Source organism: Felis catus, chromosome F2, assembly GCF_018350175.1.
Source record: "Felis catus isolate Fca126 chromosome F2, F.catus_Fca126_mat1.0, whole genome shotgun sequence".
Lineage (NCBI taxonomy): Eukaryota > Metazoa > Chordata > Mammalia > Carnivora > Felidae > Felis > Felis catus.
In genome coordinates, this window is record NC_058385.1 from 82,383,371 (window position 1) to 82,411,155 (window position 27,785).

General features: G+C 63.0%; 3 protein-coding genes across 7 annotated transcripts; 1 reads left to right on the forward strand and 2 right to left on the reverse strand.

The window, feature by feature from the left end:
- Positions 1-1,173: 1,173 nt before the first annotated feature.
- Positions 1,174-15,194, reverse strand: EEF1D (eukaryotic translation elongation factor 1 delta). 2 transcript variants are annotated; one of them, XM_023248510.2, is made up of 9 exons: positions 11,215-11,229; positions 7,688-8,772; positions 5,912-6,032; positions 5,488-5,559; positions 2,314-2,413; positions 2,136-2,236; positions 1,783-2,001; positions 1,386-1,580; positions 1,174-1,269 (listed from the first exon to the last, which is right to left on the reverse strand). In XM_023248510.2, the coding sequence occupies exons 2-9, from the start codon at positions 8,770-8,772 to the stop codon at positions 1,231-1,233; spliced, it is 1,932 nt and encodes a 643-aa protein (XP_023104278.1). In that variant the 5' UTR covers positions 11,215-11,229; the 3' UTR covers positions 1,174-1,230. The 2 variants fall into 2 exon arrangements, with proteins under 2 accessions (XP_023104278.1, XP_023104279.1); XM_023248511.2 differs by lacking the exons at positions 7,688-8,772; positions 11,215-11,229 and adding an exon at positions 15,062-15,194.
- TIGD5 (tigger transposable element derived 5) lies at positions 15,150-19,791 on the forward strand. Its single transcript, XM_023248512.2, has one exon. The coding sequence runs from the start codon at positions 15,150-15,152 to the stop codon at positions 17,565-17,567; it is 2,418 nt and encodes an 805-aa protein (XP_023104280.2). The 3' UTR covers positions 17,568-19,791.
- A 777-nt stretch (positions 19,792-20,568) lies between these two features.
- Positions 20,569-25,747, reverse strand: PYCR3 (pyrroline-5-carboxylate reductase 3). Of its 4 annotated transcripts, none has more exons than XM_045050149.1 (6): positions 25,605-25,747; positions 23,790-23,854; positions 23,082-23,261; positions 22,555-22,767; positions 22,152-22,244; positions 20,569-21,385 (listed from the first exon to the last, which is right to left on the reverse strand). In XM_045050149.1, exons 1-6 carry the CDS (start codon positions 25,702-25,704, stop codon positions 21,287-21,289), a joined length of 750 nt encoding a protein of 249 aa, XP_044906084.1. In that variant the 5' UTR covers positions 25,705-25,747; the 3' UTR covers positions 20,569-21,286. The 4 variants fall into 4 exon arrangements, with proteins under 4 accessions (XP_044906084.1, XP_044906085.1, XP_019678792.1 ...); XM_045050150.1 differs by having other exon boundaries at positions 22,152-22,305; XM_019823233.3 differs by having other exon boundaries at positions 20,569-21,971; positions 22,152-22,305.
- Between the last annotated feature and the right edge of the window lie 2,038 nt (positions 25,748-27,785).

Sequence of the window (27,785 nt, forward strand, 5' to 3'; positions counted from 1 at the left end):
CCCCCACCCCACCCGCCGGCGGAGGGGTAAGTGGCGGTGTTAACTGCACACCAGCCCAGGCCCAGAGCAGGGCAGCAGGTAGAGGGGATTCTAGAACTTGCTCCAATTGGGCACGTACGTGGTGCCACACCATACGGCTGAGGGAACCAGTGGGGTGCTGACAAAGAGCAAGGGGGTGAACGGGTAGCCTGCCGGGTCCCCACCATCAAGGGGGCCAGTCCATTCCCCTTGTGGCTCGGCACCCTGGAGGACAGCAGCTGTGACATGCCACAGCCCACATCATTCATTTCTCCCCAACTGTGAGGACGGTGGTCTCACCAGCCACACTGGCCAGCAGTCCTGGAGAGAAGCCACTAGTGGCCCAAATACTGCCCGCGCAGGACAGCGGACACGAATTAACCATAGGCCTGTCCAGGGTCCAGGTCTCCAGCGAGGCAGGGACTGGCCACATCTAAGGAAAGCAGCCCAGCTTGTCCCTGGATGTGGTGGGAGGCCTGGCAGGTTTCACACAGGTCAGACCTGGGGGGCCCATGTAGTCACAGCAGCAGGGCCCGGTCAGCCACTGGGACCTTTGTTCCTGGACAGTTTCAGGCGGACACTTTAGCCCCCATGGAGACAGCTTGGCTGGGAATGGAACCCAGAGAAGGCAGAGTAGAGATGCCTCGGGGGCCTCGGAGGGCCAGCAACCCATACAAGGAAGGAGCCACGCATGCTGTTTCTGCCTCAATAGCTTGAACCATTCGCGGCACTTGTAAGCGAGGGGAGAGGGCAGGCGGGGTTCAGTCACACACCAAAATGCGGCAGAGACGGGGCACCTGGGTGACTCAGTTGGTCAAGTGTCCAACTGTTGATGTCAGCTCAGGTCATGATCTATCAGGTACTTGGGTTTGGACTCCGTGCTGACAGCACGGAACCTGATTGGGATTCTCTGCCTCCCTCTGTCCCTCCCCTACTCAGCCCCACTCACTCAAAATAAATACACTTGAAAAAAAAAAAAGAATGCCGTGGAGAAACCGAGGAGGGGGAGGACGGCACTGGCGCCGTGGGTTCCTGGATGTAGGGGCCTGGGTGGGACACGACCGAGGTGCGGGCCACGTCTGAGGCCTGGGGTGTAGCAGTGCTGCTCCCTGAATGTGCCCACCCACCGGGCCCAGACCAGGACAGGAGCCAGAGTGGAATCTCCGTCTTTAATGGCTGAGGGCCCCACACCCCACGGCCGGAGGCTGGGGCTCAGATCTTGTTGAAAGCAGCAATGTCCACACTCTGCACCTGAGGAAGAGGAGGAGGGAGGCCCGTGGTCAAGTGGGGCCTTGGTTCCCGAAGACCCACCCACCCACTCCAGCACCCTGCCAGGCCAGGGGTTCCCTTGGGGGCCTGCCACTCACGTGCTCCTCGAACTTGGTGATCTCCTCCTCCAGCAGGTCCGTCCCCACCTTGTCGTCCTCTACCACACACTGAATCTGCAGCTTGCGGATGCCATAGCCCACGGGCACCAGCTTGGAGCCCCCCCAGGTCAGCCCGTCTAACTGGATGGAGCGCACGCAGGCCTCCAGCTGGGCCATGTCTGTCTCGTCATCCCACTGGGAGATCAAGGGGTGGAGAGGCTGGGTCAGGAGCCTGCAGACCCCAGGGAGTGCCCCTCCGCTCACCGGCCCCTGCCCTCGCCCCCCAGGGCACAGAGGGCACGCAGCTCTCCTCTCGGCTGAACCCGGCCAGCTCGCTGAGCCCACCGGGAGCCCGGGGCAGGGCCAGGGGCAGAGGCCGGGGTGCGGGGTCACTCACAGGCTTGACGTCCAAGAGGATGGAAGATTTGGCCACCAGCGCGGGCCGCCCCGCCTTCTTCTCCGCGTACTGCCGCAGCCTCTCCTCACGCAGCCGGGCTGCCTCCTTGTCCTCCTCGTCATCGCTGCCAAACAGGTCGATGGCATCGTCCTCGTCATCCTCTGCGGCGGTGGCCGCCTTGCCGGCAGGGGGCTCCACTTGGCGCATAGGGGACACGTGCTGCCGTGGGAGAGGGAGGCTGAGGGCCCCGCCCCTGGGGCCCCAGCTCCGCGCCCTGGTTAAGAGGCTGTGGCGGGGAGGCGGACAGGAACACCCCCCACCCCCTCCCCAAAGGGCCCGAGAAGGGCGCGCACCTGGGTCTGTGGGGCTGCAGCCCGGTGGGTGGGTGAGCTCTTCTCCAGTGCGCTCAGCCGGGCCTCCAGCTTGGAGACAGCCTGCTGCAGACCTTGCACCACTGCAGGAGCAAAGGGGCCGCTGGTCAGACGGCGGGGACTGGGTGCGGCGCCCCACCCGTTAGGCCCAGGGCCTCACCGCCTCGCAGGCTCTGATTCTCCACTTCCAGGCTGGCGATCCGGATGGCGAGCTCACTGTGATCTCCGCCCGGCCCGCTGGAGGCCCCAGGGCCTGAGCTCTGCAAGGCAGGGGGAGAGTGAGACTCTGCACCCCTGCCTGCTTCCAGGGTTCCCCCCCGTCACAGCCACTGAGAATCAGGGCCCCAAGAAAGGTGGGAAAACTGCTGGACGCTAGGAAGCAGCTCCTGTCAGCCCACTGGGTCCACCTGTGACACTGCACCCGAGGGTTGGAGGAGGCCCTGTAAGCAGGAGAGCAGTGAGCGACGTCCTTGGCCAAGCAGAAGGCACAGGGCCCAGGGCAGCCCTAGCACGGAGCTACTGCGGGGCCCACAGCCACAGTCGGGTGGGAGGAAGCTCCAGGGGCGGCCTGGGCGACACAGCAGGGCCCGGCAGCGCAGCTGGGAACTGGAAGCAGGCTGGGAGGGCAGCTGAGGAGCCAGTGGGAGTCAGGAGTGCTTGTTGCAGGGGGCGCCCACTCCGTACGTAGTACCCTGCCTCCCCCAGGCCACGCACCTGCCACTTGGCTCACCAAGCCTGCCCTTGAAAGGCTTGAGTGACCCGGGGCCCCATCCTGCCTGCCAGCCTCCCTCTGGTTCCTCCCTGACGGGGAATCCCTATCACCCAACTCCAGCGGTGCCACCTAGGGAGCCCCTCAGCACAGCGCCGCAGTCCACGCCCGAGTTACACACCCTGATAGAATGGTCTAGGAGGACGGAGTGTACCTGGCCCTTCCCTGAGGGCCGCTGTCCCTACCCTCCCTCCCTGTGTCCGATTATGAAGACCTTGGACCCGGAGCCCACCTGCCAAGCAGCCACAGAACCAGCCCCGTGGCTTCCTCCTCTGTTCTGTGTACCCCCGGAGCCCAGACAAGCTAAAAACCCCCAGGAAGTACAGGCAGACAGGTGCCTGGCTTCCTTGCCCCAGGGATCGGAGAGCAGTGCTACCCGTTGTGACCCAGCAGCTCCCTTGTCTGGCTCCTAGTAGAGCTGGCCAAAGGTGGAACGGGATGCTGCTATGCAGCTGGGGTCAGAGCACTGGAACCAGGAGTGGCTGGCACCACTCCCCTCCTTTCAGCTCAACTTGAGTGTCCACACCCAACCCCCCCCCCCACCTCCCTGCCAAAGGAGACCCGTGCTGGACTCGCCCGACCCTTGGCTGCGGCCACATGGCCTCCTCTCCACCTGTTTCCCCAGCACCCCAGCTTGCAATGCCGTTCTCACTAGGATTTTCCAAAAGTTTCCATCAGATAGGGATGAAATCCAGACCTTCCTGTTCCCTCGAGGCCCTGACCATCCTCCTCCTGTTCACCAGGGAGTCTAGGCCCCCCCGCCCCAACCCCAGCCTCAATAAGGTAGACCAAGGCTACCCTAATCCTAGCCTGTGACGGTGGGTCACGAGGAGCCAGCCACGTAGTAGCCTCAGAGGACAGTGCCACATGCCAGGGTTTGGAATCCAGACCTTTCCAACCCCATCTCCGACCCTGTCCCTGGCAGCATGCACGGTTCCCAGGAACCCCTTGGTTCTAAAGGCCCAGTGTCTGCTGAGCCCTATCGAGCCCAAACCCAAGCGTTGGGGCTGAGTCAGCAAGGTCCTTCCCGGTCCATTAGCAGTTGAACGATACTCCTCTGAATTGAATTTCGTGCCGCTCTCAGAACAGGGGCTTTTGTTTGGAAACTGGGTCTTTATGGTGCTAATCCAGTTACAACAAAGTCGGGAGACTGGCCCGAATTCTGACTGGTGTTCTTATAAAACGAAGTTTGGATACAGACACACAAAAAACAATGTAAAGGCAAAGGAAAACCAGGAGAGGCCTCAGAACCTACCCACACCCTGACTTTGGACTTCTAGCCTGCAGACTGAGAAAGGAATCCATTTAAGCTCTTGGTCTCTGATGCTTTGGCCTCCAGCGGTGCCACCCCAGCACACAGGGGCTCCCCCAAGCCCTCCCAGCGGGCCCACATGGTTTCCCCAAGACCCGGAGCCAGAGGTCGACCCCAACACATCCAGGGCCCCCTGAGGGCCAGAGGGGGAGCTCCTGTGCCCAGAAACCTCAGCGCCACTGGGCACCCTGGCCTTCTGGGGGTTGGCACCCCACGCACCTGGCGCCAGCTCCTCCCCACGGCTGCCTGGCCCAAGCAGGGACCCTCCTCCCCACAGCTGTCCAGCCTATGGCCCAAGAGCCAGTATAGCCAAAGCAGCTGGGCAGGCGGGGGTGCCCACGTAGTCGTCCCCAAGCCTGTAAAAAGGTGACCTAAATGGCAAAAAAGACTTTGCATGTGATGAAGCGGAGGCTCTGGAGATGGGGAAATCCTCCTGGATTATGTGGGTGGGCTCAGCGTCGTCACCAGGCCCCGTGTACCCAAGAGGCAGAGGAGAAGGAAACGTAACAGAAACAGCCATCAATCAGGATTCTCTGATGGCTAGAAGCCACAGGCCAAGGAATGTGGGCGGCTTCTCAAAATTGGAAAACCCAAGGAAAGGATTCTCTCTTGAAGTCTCCAGGAGCAGAACTCCGCTTGATCCTCGACCCTCAAGGACAGGACACCATGTGTCCTAGAGAGAGGACAAGGTCTCGACTTCGCTAAGAAGGCAGAGCAGCGGGTCTGTCTCCTCCTGGGGACATCTGCCCAGCCAGGCTGGGGACAAAGCTAAACGTGGACCTGCTTTCCTCTCTTGTGACCCAATCTGGGACCCGGGGGCCAAACGCAGCTGGATGGCCCCTCTCTGGGCCTCAAATTTTATCATTTGGACTCCCATCCTGTGAACCCATCTCTCCAGGGAGGCAAGGCCTAGGAAGCAAGAGAAAAAGGCCTCTCCCACTCCTCCCCACACAGAGTGCAGAGCAGGGAGGAGGCCCCCAGGCCCAGCCTGGGGATGACGCCACAGCAACAGGCAGGGTGAGGGCAGCTGGGAGTCCTGGGTGACCACCGGGCAGCAGCACGGATGCCATCGGCTCCTGTGGCAGTCTGAGTCACCGAAGCCCGCTGGGGCGGGAACGCTGTGCTGGACGCCCCGCCCCCACTGTGCTCCTAAGGCCCAAATGATCGCAGCGGTACCGGGGTACTGGGGCGGCGGGGAGGCGTGCAGCCAGGCCGGAGGGCAGCAGTGCCGATGCGGGCCTGCAGGTACTCACCCCAGCCAGGGATTTCTGGATGTTCTCTCTGGCTCTGGCAATGTCACGGAGGATCACACTGGCACCGTTCTCCTATAGACAGTGCAGAAAGAACCGCTTTTTTCTGTTCGTTAGAACAATTTTAGCGGAAAAAAAGGAACGAACCCTTACAGACAGCAAGAGCTGCACAGAACCGAAGGCTCAGTGGGATGGCAAGGAGCTATGACAACGGCCCCGAGGCCCACACCCCGTCCTGATGGGCACCGGTGTGCCTGCTGGTCTGACACGGCGGAGGTGCCCCGTCCCATCTCGAGCAGATCCAGGGACGCACCCGCAAAGACCCCACCGCCAGCGCCTGGAGCAGAGCCGCTGGGGCCAAATGTGCCTCTGTCCGCCCCCACCCCGTGCCGGCACAGTCCCCCGGTGCCCCGAGGGCAGCCCCCACCTGGCGCGAGGAGCCAGCCACGGGCCCGTTCATCCGCTCATAGAACTGCCTCTCTGCATCATCGTATTTGAACTTGTCGAACCAGATCTTCTCGTGCGCTAGGAAGTTTGTAGCCATTTTCCTGTTGGGAAGGGAAGGCGAGACTGAGACAGCCTGGCTGGGAGGAGAGGGTACGTGCCCTAAGGCCCCAGGCCTGGCCTGCGTGAGTGCCCCACAAGGGCCCAGACACCAAGGGTGCAAGGTGACGAGGGGTCCAGGTCGGAGCACAGGTGCCTTGGCACTGCCCGAACCAAGTCTGTAATCCGCCCCCCTCACAACTCCCGGCTCCCGCCCCTTTGGTTCTCAAAGTGTGGTGAGGAGCCCCTGGGGGTCCCCGGGGTCCTCCCTGTCCAACTACACGTTTGTGCAAGGCACAATTATGTCCATCAGACAATACACACCAACAGAATGAATGCAGAAGAAAGTGTGACAAACCGGGTGCCTCCTGGTTAAACAAGCCACTAAGATTTGCAAAAATGTCGAACAAGGCCGCTCTGCTCCCTGAATTTTTTTGTCTCGGGAACACTGCTGCTCGTAGGAACAAGTCGTTATGTTAACGCGTGATCGACTTCTTATTCAACGACTGAAGAACTACCCGCGTTTCTATTTTAATTGCTAACATGACAAAAATCAACAGCACAAAAACCGTGTGAGGTCCAGAGACCTGGAAGTTTGAGAACTGCTGCTCTAGAGCGGGAGCCGCACGGCTGTGCCCACCGCCCTCCACCTGGCATGGCCCCTCCTGTTCCTGAGCAACGGTGACAGAAACGGACCCGATCTCACCAATCCCCTGTGCCAAGGGCCCCAGGCGATCACTGGACCACACCGAGTGCGCCCCTGGTGTCAGGAAAGGAGCCGGGCCCCGTGACTCTCCTCCACGCACCCCTACACAGCCATCAGGTGCAGCCAGGCCCTGAACCGTGAACAGTTTTGGCTCCACACTCACCCTAGGCTGCTGATGGGGACGCTCCTGCACACGGGTTCCCACACCCCGCCGCTCACACCGAGCTAACAGGCTGCTGATGGGCATGTGGGGCCCAGGGTGGCACCGCTCCCCGGGGCCCGGCCTTCCGCACGGCCACCCTCGCCCCGGACCCTCCCGCTGCCGTGCTTGCCCTTTGCCCGGCCGCCTGCCTCTCCCCCTGCCCTTCTCCAGATCCTGGCGTCCAGACACCACTGCCGGTGTTGCATGGAACCATCCTGGGGCCGAAGGCAAGTGAGCCTCATGAAGTAGGTGTCCCTCAGACATAGGCCACTCGACTGACAACATGCTGGTGTGCCTGAGACACTCGCCTCACCCTGGAGGTGATTATGGAACGGGAGGTAGGGGAGGACAGACAGAAGGGGCAGGAGGGACGTGCCAGCTCCCACGTCTTCCCCAGCAGGGCTCGGGCCAGAGGCCTTTAACACTGGCCCTGCCCTGCCCTGCGACAGCCAGGGGCACTGGGAGTTGCCCAGCAGAAAGGGAAACCCTACCCAAGCAGAGTCTGCCCTGTCCTAACCCCTTTCCTCCCTCGAGAGCCCCAAACCTTGTGATCCCCAAGAGGTGGCCTGGAGGCTGCACTGCCCCAGGAACAGAAAGCTACCTCTGCCCAACCCACTCCTGCATCCAACTTAGCCGGGTCCAGGAGTGCTGGGGAGAGCCGTGCCGGGGCGAGGGGGGGTGGGGAGAAGAGCAGCCAGGGCCCCAGCCCAGGGAAGCCCGGGCCGGGAACCCACGCGGCAGGTTTCTCCTACTTGGGTCTCAGGCTGGACATGGTCGGGCCAGACCGGGCACCAGGTCGGTGAGCCAGGGATGCAGCTTCGAGGCGCCAGGCCACTCGCAGGGCCTCTGCGGCATGATGGCGGCACTCTGCGCTGTCATAGGTGGGCTTGCTGAGCCAGGGGGCCTCAGCATCTTTGTGCAGGAGATACCAGTAGGGCAGGGCAGAGGAGGCCTCCCCGTCAACCCGCCGAGGCCCGACCCGCTTGCTTCCCACGGCGTTTCGGCCTCGCCGGTCTCTGCGGCCCCGCCTGGCCCCCTCAGCCTGGCCAGCTCGCTCCTGCAGGCGCACCTTCCCAGGAGGGTGGCCGTCGAACATGGCCTCGTAGAAACCCCTCTCTGCCGCATCGTACTGGGGCTTCTCCAGCCACACCTCCTGCACCAGCGCCTGCAGACTGCCCAGCGGGGGTTGGCCGTCGGTCGGCGGGCCAGGCTGGAGGGCGAGAGCCAGATCGGGGGCAGCTGCCTGCTGGCCCGTGTCAGAAGCCCCCTGCCTGCCACTCCCCTCTGCGGCCAACAGCGAGGCCTGCGACCGCTCCACGAACGCCCGCTCGGCCTGGTCGAAGGACGACTTATTGACCCAGATGCCCCAGGTCACATGGTGGCAGGCCACCTGGCTTCCGTGGATGCAGGGGCCTCGGGGGACCAGGGCAACCCGCTGGGCCGCCTGGGCAGCCGCATCCGCCAGCCTCTGGCGATAGGAGCTCTCTGCCTGGTCGAACATCGGCTTGTCCAGCCACACGTGGTCGGCCGAGAGGCCCACGAGGGCCAGGTCTGCCTGGCCGAACCAGCTCTTTGGTGAGCGCTTCCTTTTCTTCTGCAGAGGCTTCTTTGCGTCGTGGCTCCTCCCGGGGTCGCTCCCGCTGCCGCTGTCAGGGGCGTCTGCCTCCTCGGCGTCCTCCCGCCCGGGCCCGTTCACGGCTGGCGCTTCAGCCAGGAGCCGCTGGGTGGCGGCGGCTCGTGTGGCCTCGTGCTCGTAGAAACGCCGCTCGGCTTCCCCATACTTCTGCTTGTCCTCCCAGACGGTCTCCAGGGCACAGGCGGCTCTCCCGCTCCTCATCTTCCGCGCAGCGTTAAAAAGCAAGCACAAGAAGGCAGTTGCAACACCGCGGGCCATGGGGATGGCGCCCCTCCCCCCTCCTCAGCCTGACTTTCAGGGCTGGCCGGGCCCGGGAGTGCTCCCCGGTGGGGGTGCCAGGAAGACACAAGCAAGGACCCGAAGTCAAGTCCGCGGGAAGCTCAGTAAAGCGGTAAGCAATCACGTGCATGCATGCGCGTACGCATGCGTTCTTTTAGCTGTAAAGCCAATCTTTCCTAACGCGCCCAGGCTCTCCAGAGGGGTCTAGAGAACGGTTTCCAAACTTCTTCAACCACAGAAGCCTTCTCCCCTACAGCCTCCACAGGGGGTTGCCAAATGAAATACACACCACACCCAGGTAACTTGACTGATACATAAACAACAAATAACTCTTAGAATAAACACGTCCCATGAAATATTTAAGACGTTTACGCTGAAGGGTTATTCGTCGTTCATCTAGGATTTTAACAGGACATCCTTTGACTTTGCTAAACCTGGCCACCTTGCCTGAGGCACCGGTGCTTCAGCCTTCTAGAAGTATATGCGGCAGTCTCCCAGGCCAGCCCCATCACGGCCAGGCCACCACAGGGGACCTTGCCCCGTGGCGGCATACCCCTGCCGCAGCCACACCACCGCCTGCGGCAGCGCATGCTCCAAGGGGAGCTGGCAAGGGTCTCAGACAAGGGTTAGTGTCTCGGGGAGCAGCTGGGAGCACAGGGTGGAGGGCCCGGCCCTGCAGGGACCACACTGGGGGAGACACAGGGAGGATGCTAGTGGTGACCATCCGGAAGAGAGGGAGCCTGGCGGCTCAGGCAGCAAGTGAGAAGCAGGCTCCGAGTCAGCCACAGCCACCTCTGGGCGCACCCGCAATACAGGAGGGACCACGTGGGAAACTCTGGGCCCCAGGGTCATTAGGGCACCCGCCTCTAGTCACAGAACCATTTGATGTGAGGGGCCCCATCCCTAGAACAGAGGGAGGCAGGTGGGGAACTGTGTGTCCCATCTGCCACTGTGGACAAACCCTTGCCGAGAACCTCAGCCTCTTCAATAGAGGTGGTGTCCCCTCCGGTCTGGAGACCACAGTCATCTGAATAGAGGAGTCTGGGCCACCACTGCCACCACCTCTGCAGCCTCTGGCCAGAAACGGCTCAAGCCCAGAAAGCCCCAGTAGCCAATCTGCTCTTAAGACGTGCCCAGTGGTCTGAGCTCACACTCCACAGGCCTGTTCTAGAGGAATGGCTGTAGCTGGCAGAGATCCTGTCCAGACACAGGCTGGACTCTGGCCCCTGCTCCCGAAAGCAGAAGCGCCCACGCCAGATGACCAACACCCAGGACCCTCCCAGCTTCTGCGGGGTCAGTCAGTAGCCTACGTGGGGGGGACGCACCTGCTGGGCCCTGTCTCCAGGAGACCAGGTCTCCAGAGGGAAGGCGGCAAACCTTTCCCGTCACCTGCAGTGGCATCGACATCCCTTTCCTGACACCCCGAAACACCCTGAAACCTGATTCTAATCACCCCGTGGGACATGCCGGCTGTGTAAGCCCCGCGTCCACTCAAGACGTGGGGGAAGATTCTCCCTTGAACTGTGAAGGGACGTGTTGGGGGCCTCTAATGGCACAAGCCACAGGACGGAAGCCCCAGGCCTGGAGAGACCCCTGGGACGCCCCCTTGTGCCTTCCTCCCCAGGCCGGCAGCAGTCCTTACCAAGGCCAGGCTGACAACAGAGGCAGTGGTGAGAGGCGGGGAGCATGTGCTCAAGAGGCAAGGCATTGTGACATCACCACCGTCCCTGAGGTGGTGTGACATCACCACAGTCCCTGCAGGCCAATCAGGCAGGGCTTGTCCGCCCTTCAAACTTTCTGGCAACGAGCCCCCAGCAGACCCTCAGCAGAGGGGCCCAGGGCTCAGTTGGTTCAGCCCCTTGAGCTCCACTAGGCTGACGCCCCACTGGTGAAGTCCTGTCGGAACCTACTGGCCTAGAGGCTGTCCTTGTCTCCTGACATCAGATCAGGGCCTGCTCAGAGCTCTGGGGGCCACACCTGGGGGGAGGCGGGGAGAGACTGCTTCTGAAGATTTCTCAAGAACAAGGGGTGTGGCCTGTGGCAGGGGGTGTCCCCGGTGTCCTCTGCCCAGAGGGGAGGGCCAGCACGCCGGCCCCGGCCTGCTCGGGGAGTGCCCCCCACCACAGGCACAACCTGGCTCAACCCAGGGATGCACTGAGACACCCACGCGCTGCCCTGCCTGGCAGGATCAAAGCCCAACGACAGCAAAGCCAACTCCTTTGTGTTGCAGACAAGGAAAGTAAGGCCTGGCAGCCTGGCCAAGCCGGGCCCTGCACAGGCGCTGGAATGCCTCGTACGCTGTGGGCCAGGGGCTCCCTGGCTGAGGTGAAGGGAACACCGGGCACGGGACAGGTGGGTACTTACTTTCCCTCTGGTCTCCTAGGATGGCATGAAGAGAAAGCAGCAAGGTTAGAGGCAGTCAGGGCAGCACAGCGGCTGGAAGGTCTTTGCAGAAGGTGCTTGGAAAGGTGGCGCGGGGTTTGGCCGAGCAAACTGAAGATGAGCACCAAAGACCCACCACCCAAATCCCCGAAGGCGACCAAGTCCACCCACTCGGGACAGCACCCCCCCCCCCACCCCCCGCACCACAAAATGAGCAGTTCCTATGGTTCGCATTAGCTGGACTGGGCAAGCCCATCTGAGCACCGCTCCCACCCGCTCCGCACTCCAGCACAAGCCCTCTGGGGGGAGAGGAGCCAGCACTCAGTGCCCCCACTGCCACGTGCAGCTGTCGAGGGGATCCCTACCTGGCCCCGCTGTCGTGCTGCCCTAAGTCCAGGGCTGCTGGACAAGGCAAGAGACAACCAGGACCACCCATGGGGCCCAGCAGCCCCGGAGCCCACGCTGGGGCAGGGAGCCGCCACCACTCCACGCTTGAACAAAGACACAAAGTCCCCACGGTGTGCACAAAAGGACAGGGCTTTTAGTCCCTTCGCAGATGGGAAAACGGGCCAGAAACACTAAGTGCCCCGCCCCAAATCCGACAGAGGTAGCAGTCCAGGAGCCGAGGAAGCCACACGCAGACGAAGCCATCTCTGAGAAAGCCTGCAGGGCACGGCGGACAGCCCTGCCCGCCCTGCACCGGGAGCCCCCCCCAGCTGCTCACTCACCGGAACCCAGAGATCTGCCAGCCAGGCCCCTTGGCCCCCGCGTCTGCCCCACACCGCAGCAAGGAGAGCAGCAGCACCAAGTCACTGACAGGGACGTCCAAGGTGCCCGCGGGTGCGGCAGACACAAGGACACCGGCGCGAGGACAGGGAGCTGCCCCCAGGAGCACACGGCAGGCCCTGGGCAGTCGACCTGCACACATGGCGGTGAGCCGCCCTGCTGGCAGTGAAGCTGGTGTGGTGACAGGCCAACAGCACTCCGGGGACACTTGCTGCAGGACCAGGCAGCCGGGTTCTCCCGCCCCCGGCCTCTCCTTCTCCCAGGACAGCCAGCAGAGTGCCCCCCACCTTTACTGCCTCAATCTCCCCGCTCTCTGAGTGCTCCACGTCCCACGAGGACCTGCTGAACTGAAAACCCCTCTCACTGGTAGAAAAGCAAATCTGAGTTTAAATGATCCCCATTGAGAACACGAACATCCGAGCCTCCAGCCAGAGTGGGGACTCTCCTCTCTCTCCCGTGCTCTCTCCACACACAGCATTGGCTCTGTAACAGTGAAGCATGAGGAACAAGGCCCCAGAACAGCAGAGCGAAGACCCAGGAGGAGGGGGCCCCAGGTGTCCCTGCCCACTGCCATCGTCTACTTGCTTGCTCACTGCAGGGCCCAGCTGGGCTGCCCGTGACCAAGACTTAGCCCCCCAGCCTCAGGCAGGCTGAGACCTCGCCCACGGGAGAGGGTACTCAGGGGCCATGCCCCACCTAGCCACCAGGGACCGGGGTGAGGTGAGCCATGTAGGAGAGCTGGTCCTGGCCACAGACGACCCCTCCCCTGCAACCGTCCCAGCACCCGCGTGGAGACGTGCTCCAAAGCACGTGAGCTGGGAAGGCAGTTCTTACAGCGGCCCTGGCAGCGGCCCCCACAGCACACCCCTGGCTGGACGGCCTGGACGGAAGGCGAGGATGTGGCCCCCGCACTGCGCCCACAAGGTGCCGGGGACTGTAAGTCTCTTGGGGCCTAGCGGAATGGGATAGGTTTCTGGGAGGAACTGGCCCCTCACCAGACTCTGCCCTCCAACAATACCTTCCCCTGGACACCACCCCATCACAGCCACACCCCCGGACCAGCCCCCCAGTTGTCCACCCAGAGGGCAAAGGTCTGCGGCCCCTCCAGGGGAAGGGGGAACCCACAGAGGTGAATGGGGGGCGGGGTCTGCAGGCCAGCTCCGTCTTCCTCACGACAAAGCCTGCCATACCTGCGACGTCTGAGAGCGCTGTGACACCTGGAACCGTGAGTCACGGGGGGAAGGCACACAGAGGGGTAAATTTACCCAACGGCGCGTCTCCACGTGCACGGGGGTGATGCCACTTGACTCTTGCAGGGGGCACTCCACAGCCCCACATGCTTCCCAACCTGACTCCTGATGTCAGCCCCACTTAGAAGTACCGGCTTGTCCTGGCAGCAGAAAGGGGGACCCAAGCCCTCCGATTCCAGGCTCACACCACAGCTACCTAGGTCACCCCGGGGCAGGCTCAACAACGTCCGCGCCTCAGATGCCACAGCCTACCAGATCTGTCTAAGCTAACCAGCCGGGCCTATGCCCCCTTCCCTCGGGGTGACCCCAAGGACTGCACGTGCTTCCTCAACCCTTCTGTGCACACGGGCCTCACACGGCTGGAGGACTGAGCGGAGAAGGGAGGCCCCCGAGTCAGGGAGGTGAAGAGCCCGGGATCCGTGTCTCCCTCCATCGCCTGCATGGAGCTTCAATGCCATGCTACCACCTGCTTTGACCACATACACGTCACCTTAAAATAGTGGTGCAGGGCGGAGGCTCAACAACTACGCTTGCCAGCATCTCCTGCCTGTGGAACCCCAAAATACGACACCAACGCACAACTTGCTGGAGGTATTTTTCTGGTCAATCTTCAAACGCGCGCACACACGTCCCTGCAAGGACACTTCTTTCACAGAAACGCTGCTCAAGCACATTTGCCCACTTGTGCTGAACCCTGGCAGCCTCACCCTCCGCAGGGGCAAAGCTGAGGAGGCGGGGGTGGCCCTGCACCAGGATCCTCCAGAGGGCAGTTGTCTCTGGCCGGTAAAAGGCTCTTCCCAGGACTGGCATGAGGCCCAGAACACTGACTGCCCCCATAGAGGTGACAGAAAAAGCCTGCTCCTCAGCTCGGGTGCCAGTCACTCTGCAAGATGACACTTTCTTGGGACTCCCTGTTCACAGGGCAGGGCACAGGAACGCTCAAATCCCATGTGAGCCAGCTCACTGGCGGCTCAGCCAGGCTCAGGGTACCCAGAGAAGGCTGGGGTGTCAGAGCTGCCCATGCAGAAGCGTCCTGAGAGTGTCCCTCCCCGCCCCCGGGCCAAGCCTGAGCCCTCAGAGAAGATACACGCCAGAGTCAATTTGAAGAGGTGTTCCCCTTCTGGCAGGGATCGCCCCAAAGCTTAGCCGGACAAATATTTGTCTTGTTGAAGGGTGGCCCTTCATTCACGCAAGCCTCCACCCCACTCCACTCCTTTGGCCCCCTTCTTCCTTCCAATCACGGTGCCCATTTCTCGGGAAGGCGTCACCCACCCCTACAGAGACCGGCTTCAACGTCGCCTCCTGCCGGGACCCTTATCCAAGTCAGGACTCCCGACCACTCCGAGAACCCTAAGAATTTCTTCTGAGTCACTCAACAGTCACTCAGCAGTCACTCCCTTATTCTTTCCCGCGCTCACGAACCCTCAAGGCTCCGCGAGGGCTGGGCCCGAGCCTGTCCCGCTGGCCCAGAACCGGCGTGCAGCAGGTGCTTAACGGACGCGTGCCCGACAAAAGAAGGGCTACAGGACCGGGACCAACCGAGACCGAGGGGCCCACGCGGCCCCCGGCCTCCCGGCCGCCACCTTCCCGCCGGGACCGCAGTCGGGGTCCCGCCGGCCACGTGGCCCGCGCGCCCCGCCCCCCTGCGCCCGCCCCTAGCGCCGCGCTCGTCCCACCGTCCCTACGCCGGCACCCCGGCCGCACTAACGCCCCGGCCCGGGCGCCCGCCCCGCCCCCGCCCCGGCCCCTCCGCGGCGCGTGCCGCTCCTGCGGGCGCGGGCTGCGGTACTCACGCCAGCCAAGGACGCGGCGACCAAGGAGGAGGGCTCGTGGCGTGCGACGGTGGAGGAAAGGGAGAGTCGCCCCGGCCGCGCACGGGAAATGAAGCAGAGGGATGCACCACGCGCCGCGGCAGGGGAAGCGGCTCCCGCGCACGTCCCGCCTGGCCGTCACAGCCCTCCGCGCGACGCGACGCTCCCCGCGGCTGCAAAGACAGAAGCCAGTGGGAGTCACCACGGGGCTCGCAGTTTCCCAGAGAAGCTGGAGCTAGCAGCCGCGAACAGGACGGCAGCTCGTCCGCACCCCTGCGCTACCGGTGCAGTGGGCTCGCCGGGATGGGGCGGGGCTGCTGAGCCGGCACGCGCCGGACGGCGCGCGGCGCGGCGCGGGGCGGGGCTGGGCGACGCACGGGGCGGGGCTGGGTGGCCGGGCCAGCGCGCCTGCGCCCCCGGAGCTGGCGAGACAAAGGGGAGGGCCCGTCCGGCCCCGCCCCCAGCGCCCCGCCCCGCGCGGCCGGCCGGGCCGGCGTGTGGCCCCCGCGCCCCCGCCTCCGCTGCCGCCGCAGCCGCCATGTACCCCGCGGGCCCCCCGACCGGCCCAGCCCCGCGCCGCGGCCGCCATCCCCTGCCCGGGCGCCCCGCGCAGCTGCCGCGGCTCCCCGCACCCACCCCGGCTCCCGCCGTGAGGCCGCCGCCCCCCGCGCCCGGGCCGCGGCCCCGCGTGGCCGTGAAGATGGCCTTCCGCAAGGCCTACTCCATCAAGGACAAGCTCCAGGCCATCGAGCGCGTCAAGGGCGGCGAGCGGCAGGCCAGCGTGTGCCGAGACTTCGGCGTGCCGGGCGGCACGCTGCGCGGCTGGCTCAAGGACGAGCCCAAGCTGCGCTGGTTCCTGGAGCAGCTGGGCGGAGAGGTGGGCACGCAGCGCAAGAAGATGCGGCTGGCCAACGAGGAGGAGATCGACCGCGCCGTCTACTCGTGGTTCCTGGCGCTGCGCCAGCACGGCGTGCCGCTGTCAGGGCCGCTCATCCAGGCTCAGGCCGAGGCCTTCGCGCGCCAGATCTACGGGCCCGAGTGCACCTTCAAGGCCAGCCACGGCTGGTTCTGGCGCTGGCAGAAGCGCCACGGCATCTCCAGCCAGCGCATCTATGGCGAGGCCGAGCCTCTGGCCGCGGGCCCCGCGCCCGGCCCGCCCGTCAAGCAGGAGCCCGCACAGCCCCCCGGCTCCAGCTCCGGCCCCCTGCCCGAGCGGGCTCCGGCCCCGCCGCCCCCCGCCGAGGGCGGCTACGGAGACGAACAGATCTACAACGCGAACGTCACTGGCCTCTACTGGAAGCTGCTTCCGGAGCAGGCCGCGCCCCTGGGCGCGGGAGACCCCGGCGCGGGGGGCTGCGGCCGCCGCTGGCGGGGCGACCGGGTGACAGTGCTGCTGGCCGCCAACCTGACCGGCAGCCACAAGCTGAAGCCACTGGTCATCGGGCAGCTGCCAGACCCCCCCAGCCTGCGCCACCACAACCAGGACAAGTTCCCAGCCTCCTACCGCTACAGCCCGGATGCCTGGCTCAGTCGCCCACTGCTGCGGGGCTGGTTCTTCGAGGAGTTCGTCCCTGGCGTGAGGCGCTACCTGCGCCGCAGCTGCCTGCAGCAGAGGGCTGTGCTGCTGGTGGCCCACCCGCCCTGCCCAAGCCCAGCTGCCAGGACGCCTGCCCTGGAGGAGAATGAGGAGGCCCTCAGGCGGTGTCGGCCTGAGCCCCTCAGCTCCCCAGAAGAGCTGCAGACCCCGGATGGTGCCGTGCGGGTGCTGTTCCTGTCCAAGGGCAGCAGCCGGGCACACATCCCTGCTCCCCTGGAGCAGGGAGTGGTGGCCGCCTTCAAGCAGCTGTACAAGCGGGAGCTGTTGAGGCTAGCTGTGTCTTGTGCGGGGGGCTCCCCGTTGGACTTTATGCGCAGCTTCATGCTCAAGGACATGCTGTACCTGGCCGGCCTCTCCTGGGACCTGGTGCAGGCTGGCAGCATTGAGCGGTGCTGGCTTCTCGGCTTGCGGGCGGCCTTCGAGCCTCGGCCCAGCGAGGAGTGTGTTGGGCAGCCAGCGGGCCAGGCCGAGGAGGCCGCCGAGCACAGCCGGGTGCTCAGCGACCTCACGCACCTGGCGGCCCTGGCCTACAAGCGCCTGGCGCCCGAGGAAGTGGCCAAGTGGCTGCATCTGGACGATGACGGGGGGCTGCCGGACAGCTGCAGAGAGGAGGCAGGCCCTGGCCGGCCCCCGGTGCTGGCCCCTGCCGCCCCTCCACCCCCCGCCAGCCTGCCCTCTGTCATGGGGGGTGGAGAGGAGGAGGAGGAGGCCGCGGTGCCCACTGCTGGGGAGGCGGTGCGGGGACTAGAGACAGCTCTTCGGTGGCTGGAGAACCAGGACCCCCGGGAGGTGGGGCCACCGAAGCTGGTGCAGCTGCGCTCACTGATCAGCATGGCCCGGAGGCTGGGGGGCATTGGTCCTTCTCCCGCAGTCCCCGAGGACGGGGTGTGACCAAGCCAGCCCAAGTGGCCCCCCAGTGGCTGTTCTCCTGCTGCACTTGGAGGGAGGGGACACAGTCTTTCCATCTCCTCTCCTCCCCTCCCCAGAGGTGGCCCACCCTATGGCTCAGGGGGTTCCAGGGACCCCAGCACGGGCTGGCTTGGAGGGGCTCTGTTGGTGAAGGGTCGTTCTGCTCACTGGTCCCCCATCTCCTGAGGGAGGAGCTAGAAGAGAGGCCTCGGGCTCATACGCCTCCCTGGGCAAGCACACTCGTGGGGTCTGTGGTTCTAGCCAGGGTCCTTGCCGCACACACGACACCACGCGCTTAACAGGGCAGCTGTCGGCGTTCCCGCCCCGGCCTTTGAGAGCTGAGATCTTCAGCCCTGTGCCTGTCTGTACCTCTGGCCCTCCTCCCCAGGGGCCCGTCACGTGCCCTGGACGAGGGTCCAGCACTCCTGTCAGTCTGGAGCCCTGGTGCTTTGTGGCTCCCGTGCTACAGCCATGTGATCATCTCCATGGGGAAGCACCCCAGTCAGTTTTGGTGTTTAGCACATTAAGTCCATTTTTACAGATACCCCTCATGGGAGCCAGGGTGGCGTCTCACCCCCAGCCCCCCCCCCCCCCCAGCCTGGGGCCGGTCTTGGAGGTTGGCTCTGTCGGCTGGGAAGGGAGGATGGTGCCCGGCACTCGGGGGGCCGGATGTTCCGGGTGCAGCAGGGAGTGTAGATTTCTGTTCCGCTGGGATTGTTAGTTTTCCTTAGGAAGATTCCATTCCAAAATCACACCTATTCTGTGGGGTTGGCAGCCTTCTAGCCTTTCTGGGCCCTGGTGATTTGACCAATGGCTGAATGAGCTCCCCAGACCAGCCACAGCCCACTCGGTCCAGCCCCAGGGCCCAGAGCCACGCCACCTCCTCGGCACTGGCCTGCGGCACTGACAGCCACACCAGGATAATCCCACAGTGCCTTAGTGCCCTCCCAGGCTTTTCCATCCCTCCAGCACTGCCAGGGGCGTGACGAAGGAGCGGCTTCCCACAGCCCCAGGAATTGGGCTTCCGAGTGGCCCAGCTGGAGAGAGGGAGGCAAGTGTTGGCGTGTCACTGCCCCGCTCTGGGCTCAGTCCTGCGGGTGGTCTGGGACCCGGAGGCGCCTGGGGCCTTCGGGGACTGTCTGGGGAGCTGCTGCCCAGAGCTCTCGTGGAGGGCGGGGGCTGGGTCTGCGGTCCACACCCCCACCGCCCGCGTGCTCGCCGGACACTGCGGAGGCCGTAGGCAGGCAGTGTGCTGGTGGGAGGGAGGGGCAATGCATTGGTGAGGGAGCCCCCGGAGCAGCTCCCCGAGTCTGAGAACATAAACCTCTCCTTGGAGCTGTCCTCAGTCGAGGTGTGTGCGTGTTACATACGTGGGTCTCAAATCCGAGAGCTGAGGGGAGAAGTGGAGAATTTGGAAGCTTGACCAGGCAGGGGCCCAGCTGGCACCTCTGCTCGCTCATCTCAAGCCTGCACGCCTAGAGGAGCCGGTGGCCGGCTGTGGCTGTGGCTGGCCCTGGGACTCTAACCCAAGCAGCTGGCACAGGGCTTCAGGAAGCCTTCCTTCCACCACCTGATGGCAGCTCAGGGACGTAGGGCTGGGAGCCCGCGGGCGCTAGGCAGGGGTGCACCTGGGGCTCCAAGAGTGTCCTCAGGAGAACGGCTGAATACTCAAAGCAGCAAAGGTTGTTACTCTTAGGAAGAGGCTGTTGGGCCTGCTTGGGGTGTCCGGAGGGCATGGCAGCGGGCTGCAGAAGGGGGCACTGGGAAGTGGGTGTGTGGGCTCCTATTAAAACCACGCTTAACTTGTGTTTTGGGGAGAGTTGCCCATCTGAGATGCACGGCCTTGCCCAAGGGGGCTACGTGCTTGGGAAGCGACCCCCAGACATGGAGTGGGCTGCGGGTGCAATGCCACCATGTGGGGAGGGGAACGGAGCGCCCGCGAGCTGAGGGGACCAGGGACCCCCAGCCCACGCCTCCACCCACTGTAGGTCAGGATTGCTATGCGGAGCCCTAGGATGGGCGCTGGGCACTGCTTGTCCCCAGATAGGGGTGTCCCCTGGTGAGGCTCATCTCCAGAGGCGTGTCCTCGAGGGGACCGTGGGCTTATGAGGGTGCACGCAGTCGAGCCTTTTCACGCCCATCCTTGCCGGAGGTGTTCACCCAGTCAGCCCAATGCGCTTTGTAATAAAAGTTCCTGTCAACTTCATACGCATCCCTGTTCTAAAGTCTTCTTTTAATATATTTTTTTGAATTTGGGGTAATTTTATTTTTTTAAGTAACCTCTACATGAAACACAGGGGCTGAACTCCTAACCCCAAGAAACAAGAGTTTCATTCTGTAGGACTGAGCCAGCCAGGTACCTGTAAAGTCTTATTTTTATAATTTTCTATCCAATACTTAGATCTAGAACACCTCACGATTCAAAAAAGTGAGGAAGACAAAAAAACTGATGAAAGGAGACTAGACCCACCAGTCTCTTGAAAACCTAACCTTAGCCTTGTGGCATAAGCGGGCTTGTGGCCAGCCAATGATCAGGCTGCCGACCCGGCCCCCAAAGCCACTCTCGTTCCCGTCCTGTCCAGGGCCATCGCCATCTGGGGCGAGGCTGCCCCGCCAGCCAGGCTGGGGACTCAGGGAGAGGCCTCTCGTTCAGCGAGTGGCCTGCTCATGGCAGGGCTGGTCACAGGTTCGTCCCCTGCCCCACAAGCCAACCCGCCCAGGTTCTCGGGGACCGCGTGGGGAGATGCACTGCTGGAGCCCGCCGACACACTGGAGGGTGAGGCTGGGGTGTCAGGAAGCCAGCGACTCCACCTGACCAGAGCTCTCCGTTGATGGTGACGTACAGCCAGGGCGAGTCGCCCCTGCCCCCACGCCACCTGCGCTCAACCAGCTCCCAGGAGCCCCGTGCCCCAAGCCTCAGCTCTGATGTACCTCTAAGCCCTTGGAATCTGGCTCTGTCAGCCCAAGTATGGTCACTCAGTGCTACAGGACAGCAGCGTCTTTATTCCCATCTCAGAGAAGTCAGGTGTGGAAATGTCCTCAGGCTGACCCTCCTAACAGGCAGGAGGGCCAGGAGGGCCAGTGTGCCAAGATGGAATGGGGCGGTGGGGGGGGGGGGGGGGGGGTGGAGGGCAGGAGCGAGAGCAGGGTGGGCACTGCTACAGTGGCGGGGGGGGGTGCCACCAGGCCACCTACAGACAGGACTGATTTGCTCGTCTCGGCCTGCAGGTGGTGGCACAATCAGCTAGCTCCACCCCGTGACTGGCACAGTGTCGGGAGGCCACTGGGGGAGGGGAGGGGAGCTCCAGCACTCCAGGGCCTTGCCGGGGGAGGGGGGTGGGCAGTGCGGGCAGCCCACCCTCCACCACAGGCCCCACAGCCTCAGTTCGGGACCTGAGTTCCCTGCCCTCCGGGCTGGTTGCTCCATTCAGGGACATGCCGAAGAGCCACGTCCTGCAGTTGAGGCCAGGCCACAAGACCCTCCAGGACAACCCATGCAAGGGTCATCAGGGCACATCACCCAGATCCTGCTCCGCAGGGGCAGGGGGCCCACGGCCAGCTGAAGCCAAGTCTCTGTCCCGCAGCTGGCCGGGCCACCCTCCCAGACTGCCCGTGGCCTGCTGCCAGCTGGAGCACTGCGGCCATCCTGCGGGGGCTCTGCTCGAGTGTCCCCAAGGGAAGGACGTGGGTGCAGCTCCTCCTCAGCCAGGGCAAGGACACCCAGCCCCGTTCTCTTCTTGGGGCCTGGCAGGGTCAGGGCCCAGCTCCCTGTGGGTAGCCCCACCTAATGGCAGGTCAGCCTGGGGACGAGACGGATGTGGCTGGCTTCATTGCACAGAGCAAGTCTCTTGCGCAGTCTCTGCGTCACCCCCCAGCTGGCGGTGGTTACACAGCTGTCGGAAGGGCCCGCCCAGCTTCTCTGCTCCTGCCTCACGCAGCCAGCCCACACGTCCCAACGCTCAGGCCCCCAGAACCCAGGCCACCCACGAAGGGGGGCCACCGCCACGGTGCTCTCTGCCCCATGGTGGGGGGGGGGGTCCTACAGGTGAGGGGATCCCCTGCCTGCGAACCCCACCAGTCCTGTCTTCATTTCCTCACGCAGGGATGGGGCAGCCCTGGGGGTTCCTGCCTGAGGGAGAGCTGCAGTGCCGGGAAGGGGCAGGGAAGGAGGGCCTGGGGGCGGCCACGGCCAGTGCCCGCTCCCTACTTCCCGCTCAGCTCCCTGGCCCGGCAGGTGGCAGCCTCCACGGCGCTCATGGTGGCCGCCCGCAGCCCGCCCCGCTCCAGCGCATGGAGCCCATAGATGGTGGTGCCGCCCGGCGTGCACACGTCTGTCCGCAGCTGAGCCGGGTGCTGCCCCTTCTGCAGCAACAACTTGGCTGTGCCCTGGGGAGAGGGGCACCGGCGGTGACTCAAGGGAGGCTCAGTCCCACTGTGTAGCCTGCTCTGCCTGCCATCCCAGATCCTAACTCAGGTTTCCCGGGCCTGCTGTCTCCCTTCCCGCTGCTCTGCAGACACCCCAGCCTATCCCTCTTCACACAGTCCCTGGGGGCTGCCCTCACTCACCAGCAGGGTCTGGGCAGCAATGCGGTGGGCCAGGCCACTGGGCATGCCCATCTTGATGGCACCTTCGGCCAAGGCCTCGGAGAAGGCACACACCTGCAGCAGTGAGGGGTGGGGACTGACAAAGCTGACGCTCTCCCTGGATGAAGCACCCAGTCTGGAGAAAGCGTAGAACCTTCAGAAACAAGGCCCAGAGCACTGGCCACCAGTGCAGGAACCCGGTCTGAGGCTTGAGCCCAGGGCTCCGACTGGAGGAGTCCTGAGCCTCAAAGGTGGGGGAAAGCAGAGATACAGGCAGCTCGGGGATCAAGCCATCTGATCCCAAAGGCAGGGGTCACTGCAGGGACTTGAAAAGGCTCCGCCCTGTCAAGGGCCAGCCTGGGGGGCGGGATAAGACAACACTCACGAAGGCCACGCCGCTGCCACTGAGGCCGGTGTGGATGTCCACGTGGGCCTCAGGCACCTCCTCGCACTGCCCGCAGGCCTCCAGCAGGGTCTGCAGGAGCTCGGCGTCGCTGTTTCCAGTGTGGCGGCCGCGGGCCATCACCATAGCGCCCTCTTGAACCACGCAGGGCAGGTTGGGGGAGATCCGCAGCACCCGTGTGGCTGGTGGCAACAGCTGGCCAGAGAGAGGCAGGGGTCAGGGAACGGGCGGGGTCGGCGCTGCCAGGCAGGCCTTCGCCTCCGCCAGCTGTGGGCTCCCCTCCCCGGGTCCTGGGCGCGGTGCCAGGAGAAGCCTGAACCTCAGGCCCCTCGGCCCCCTGTTCGGGCTGTCTGGAAGGCCAAGTGTCACATGTCTCACCCATCCCGCCTCCCTAAAGGGCTAGAGTCAGGCTGGCACCAGTCTCAGATGGCAAGGGGTGGGAAGCAGAGCCTGGCCAGCAGAACTGACTCTGGGGGCAAAGCCTCACCTCCCACATCACCCCCACTCACCTCCTCCAGGGTACTCAGAGAGATCCCGGCGGCCACAGACACCAAGATGTGCTCAGTGGTTACCACGGGGGCCACCTCTGCCAGGACAGCTGGCAGGACATGGGGCTTGGTGGCAAAGAAGACTAACCAGCAGTTCTGCACAACCTCCTGGTTGGAGTGGGTGGTCTGGCAGCCCAGAGCCTGCAGTGGGGACAGCGGGATCATGGCTGGGGTGAAGTGCGGCAGCCTCCCAGACCATGGCCCTTCCTGCTAGTGGCCACCCTGCATCCCCAGGGGTCCCCAGGGATCTCTCCTCCCATTGCAAACGCCTGCACCAGCCCCCTCACAATGCCCAAGACTCACCCAGACCGCGGGTTCTTGCTCAGGACCCAACCTGCCCCTCACGGGCCTTGCCGATGTCAGGACCTCCTCACACCCTCTGACCCCAGCGAGGGCCCACAACCATCTCTGCCCACCCCAACACACACATACACGTGCACACACACACACGCCCCGTTACTCCGCCCTTGCTCTCCACAACCTTGACTTTCCTTCTAGTCTTTGACCTCCTCCTTCCCCAACCCAGACAGTCTCAAAAGTTCAGCTAACTAAGCAGCATTCCCTTGTCCCCAGGAAGTGTCTCAGAGGAACAGGAGCCAAGAGCCACCATGAGCCCCCTCTCCCCCCACCAGGATAGCCTCGACTCAGAAGAGCCGGGGACCAGCTCACCCGGAAGTGGCAGAGGTTCCTGTCACTCGGTGCGCTGGCTAGTATGTGTTGAGCTTCGACTTTTCCTGGAGAGAAAGGCAAAGAGCAGAAGGGTCAGTGAGGAGGTGGGGTGGAAGGAAGGAACAGGGGCCAGCCTGGCCTGCCCCTCACCGAAGGGTCTCTCACACTCAGCCATGCCTGGGCCATCCTGGCCGCTGGCTGCCCGAGACTCTGTAAGAACCGAAGTGCGTGGCAGGCGTGTTCCACTCGGCCGGGACCAGGCAATCACGTCCATCCTGTGGCACTTGTCAGTCTCCACCACCCATCTGCGGCCGCGGCCGCAGGCCCCGCTAGACACAGGGGCCAGGAGCTTGCCTAGTCTCATGAGGACATGGATCTCAGGGGCCTATACCCCGAGAGACAGGAAGGCAGGGGAGGAGGGGGCCGTGGTGGGTAGGGAGGCCAAACAGGGGCAAGCTTCCGGTGGGGGTATATCTGTGCTGGGATGTCCGAGCTGGGGCTAAACGCCCATTTGGTAGAAATCATCTGCACCTGTCGCGTACAGGGCCGAGGAGATTAAGTTTCTGTAAGGTCTAACAGGAAGACAGAAGTGCACCGCACAACCCAAACACAAGGCCCGTTAGTCAGGACAATGACAAGTGCCATGCATTCCTACCGCTACCGTGTTCAACACTGAATCTGCACCACCCTGGAAGGAAGGAGATACTGGCGGTTTTACAGGTAAAACACTTGAGAGTTTTGCAGTAAAGTATTTTCTGATGATTTTGACCCCACTGAACCTTGACTGTGGCTGAAGGGAGAAAGCCAGCCTATAATCTACACGTAAAGGTTTCTAAATCCCGTGGAGTAAGTTTAGGGACAGCATTATCATGCCTTGCTGCAAACCAGTGGTTCACCACCAGGGAAGTCTCTGCCCCTTTCCAACCCCAGGGGACTTGTGGCAACTGCTGGAGACAGTTTTGCCTCTCACAACAGGGGATGCTACTGACATCTAGTGGGAAGAGGCCAAGGACGCGGCTAAACACCCTACAATGTGAAGAATGGAGAATTATCCCACCCCAAATGTCCACAGTGCTGCGCAGGTTGTGAAAACTTGCAGCGCGCCGCCAGAGTAGAGCCGGCAAACAAACAGGAAACAGGAGGCTCAAAGGTCAAGCAACTGGACCCAGGCAGACCAGGTAGTTAGTAGGAGATCCCGGGCTCTAAGCTAGCGCTGTCCAAGAAAAATATCACTGAAGCCACGTAGAGAACTTCACGCTTTCTAGTAGTCACATTAAACAAGTAAGGAAAATAGGTGAAATCAATCGTAACATATTTGACTTAACACGATATAAAGAAAATGCTATTCTTCCAAAACTTCGTTTCAGTCAGCATTAAAAGTTACCAAAGTATGTTACTTTCTCTTTTCTTGTGTGCTAAATCTTCCAAACCCGACGTAGATTTTATGCCATAAACTCACGCCACATCTCAACGCGAACCATCCACATTTCCATGGTGGGCGGTCTATGGCCCCATGTGGCTCCTGGCCAGTGCGGGGACAACCAACTCTAAGCCTCCTACGCACAGCCGTCCCCGCTGTGCTCACAGGGACGCAGGGTCCCCAGGAGCAGAGTCCGCCTTCCGCCCGGGCCCACGCCCGCCGGGCCGGACCCGCCCCGCTCCGCTTCCACGGTGCCCTCGCTCCTCGCCCAGGAGCTCTGCGGGATGCATCCCTCCACGCAGAGAAACCCTTCCCTCGCACAACCGGCCGGTGTCGGACGCCCGCTGGTCCCCAGGCCCAGGGACCCACGCGCCCCCACGCCCGAGGCGCCCCACCTGCTCGAATGAAGCCCTGCGCGAGGGCCTCTGCCATACGCCCGGCGCCAACAAAGCCCACGCGTAACTGGTCCAGACCGGGTGCCGCCACCACCGCCATCTCGCCACCGCCCCGCCAGGCCTTGCTCCGCCCCACGCCCTCGGCCCCGCCAATGGGCTACGCCGCCCCGCCCTGTCCTTGTCTATTGGCTGCCTGGACTTCACGCCCCGCCCACTCCCTTCCGGGCTCTGCGCCCTACCGCTCGACTAGCAGTACGGCTCCAGTCCCTCCCCGCGCTGCTCATTGGTCCCGGAGAGCGGGGCGCTGCGGCTCCGGTGGGCGGGGCGCCGCGCCCCGTCTTCCACCGCGCGTTGGAGAGTCTGGCAGAAGCGCCGCGTCTGGCGAGGTGGATGAGGCTTCCTTGGCAGGATTCTGGGGGCCTGGTGTCGATCAGATCCTGATCGGAGCTTGAGAGACTCCGTTCAGTGGCCAAGGGTTGGAAAAGGTGGGGGTTCCTCCGAGTCCTTCCGGAGGTCTGTGCCCTGGAGCGTGCCTGGTTGGGTGTCCCTCGCGCGAACGCCGCAGAGTCCGGGAAACCACTGGCGCTGGACAGTTTAGCCTCCAGGTGAAAGCATCGTCCTGATTCCGATGAAGGGCCCGGGCGGGCGAGGTCCTGACCCTGGCCAATCATTACGACATGTCAGGAGCTAGGGAGTGGAGCCCTACCAGCCTTAGGCCGTTTTCTCTGGATGGCAGCCACGTTCTCCGGGGCACCCAGGTTCTCTCTTTGGAACCTGGGAGTGGACTCGGGTGGGGAGGGCAGGGCTGCCTGGCCAGGGCTTGTTGTCAGCCCCTGTCCAAGCTTCAGCAGGTCCAGGTGACAGCATAACATTAGCACTGCCAGTGAAATGTGTGAACGGGGCATGTATTGACTGCATTGATGAAGTTCCTCCAGCCAGCCTGGATCTTGGTTTTCATGGGCCTCGCAGGTTGCTGCGATAAGGCAGGAGAGGTCTTCCTGAGGCCTGGCTCCCCAGCGGAGACCTGGCCCATCTTGTTGTTGGTCCTGGGGGAGATGGGAGTGCTTGGCCACCGCCAGGGCCCATGTTTGAAACTGATGGGAGGGTAGGGGTAGTAGTACTTGTTTTTCTTTTTTCAGTTTATTTATTTTGAGAGAGAGAGAGCGAGTGAGCCTGGGGGAGGGGCAGAGAAGAGAGAATCTCAAGCAGGCTCCACGCTGTCAGCACAAAGCCCAACTCAGGACTCGATCCCATGATCCTGGATCATAACCTGAGCTGAGATCAAGAGCAGGGTTTTTTTTTTTTTTTTAATGTTTATTTTTGAGAGAGAGAACGCAAAAGGGGGAGGGGGAGAGAGAGGGAGACAAGAGAATGTGAAGCAGGCTGCAGGCTCTGAGCTGTCAGCACAGAGCCTGACACGTGACTCAAGCTCATGAACCGTGAGATTGTGACCTGAGCCAAAGTCAGACGCTCAACCGACGGAGCCATCCAGGCACCCCTCAAGAGCCGGCCTCTTAACCAACTGAGCCCCCCGGGTGTCCCAAATGTTTGTAATCTTTAATTGGCACGGGAAAAATAAAGCTTGGAGAGTGAAGATTGTAGTTTTTCTGTTTAAGATTGCATTTTAAAAACGTTTTAGGGCGCCTCGCAGTTGGGCATCCAACTCTTGATTTCAGCTTGACTCTTGGTTTTGGCCAGGGTGGTGATCCAAGGCCACGGGATCAGACTCCACACCTAGCGTGGAACCTGCTTGAGATTCTCACTCTTTCCCTCTGCCCCTCCCCGCACGTATGCTCTCTCTCTCTAAAGTAAGTAAAATTTTAAAAACTGTTTGGTTACTCTAAACTCTACTTTGACACATTCTAAACTCTTCAACGATGAAATCCCCTCATTCACTCAGCACTGCCCCTGCAGGGTGTGAGCCCTGCTCCAAGGAAAGCCATGGAGCAGCAGACTGGGCCGCGGGACCCCTACCTTGAGGACTTGCATTCTGGCTGGGGACGCAGCCCCTCTGTGACGCGATGCACACACACACACACACACACACACACACACACACACACACACACAGAACAGTACAGAGGATGGCTCAGGACACACAGCCACTCTTTGTGTCCTGCCACGTGTGTGCAGGTCTCTGCTCTGCAGGGGCCTCCCTCTGTATGTGCTCACGTGGCTGGC

Bases quoted from the DNA above. Each gene is read 5' to 3' on its own strand.
- EEF1D (XM_023248510.2), bottom strand. From the start codon at position 8,772: ATGAGGAGCGGGAGAGCCGCCTGTGCCCTGGAGACCGTCTGGGAGGAC. The intron at 6,033-7,687 runs GTAGGAGAAACC...CCTTCCCAACAG, and splicing joins ATGTCCAGCCTGAGACCCAA to GAAAATGGCTACAAACTTCC. The intron at 2,237-2,313 runs GTGAGGCCCTGG...TTGCTCCTGCAG, and splicing joins GAATCAGAGCCTGCGAGGCG to TGGTGCAAGGTCTGCAGCAG.
- TIGD5 (XM_023248512.2), top strand. From the start codon at position 15,150: ATGAAGCAGAGGGATGCACCACGCGCCGCGGCAGGGGAAGCGGCTCCC.
- PYCR3 (XM_019823233.3), bottom strand. From the start codon at position 25,704: ATGGCGGTGGTGGCGGCACCCGGTCTGGACCAGTTACGCGTGGGCTTT. The intron at 23,855-25,604 runs GTGGGGCGCCTC...CTTTCTCTCCAG, and splicing joins GCAGGGCTTCATTCGAGCAG to GAAAAGTCGAAGCTCAACAC. The intron at 22,768-23,081 runs GTGAGTGGGGGT...CTCTCTGGCCAG, and splicing joins CTCTGAGTACCCTGGAGGAG to CTGTTGCCACCAGCCACACG.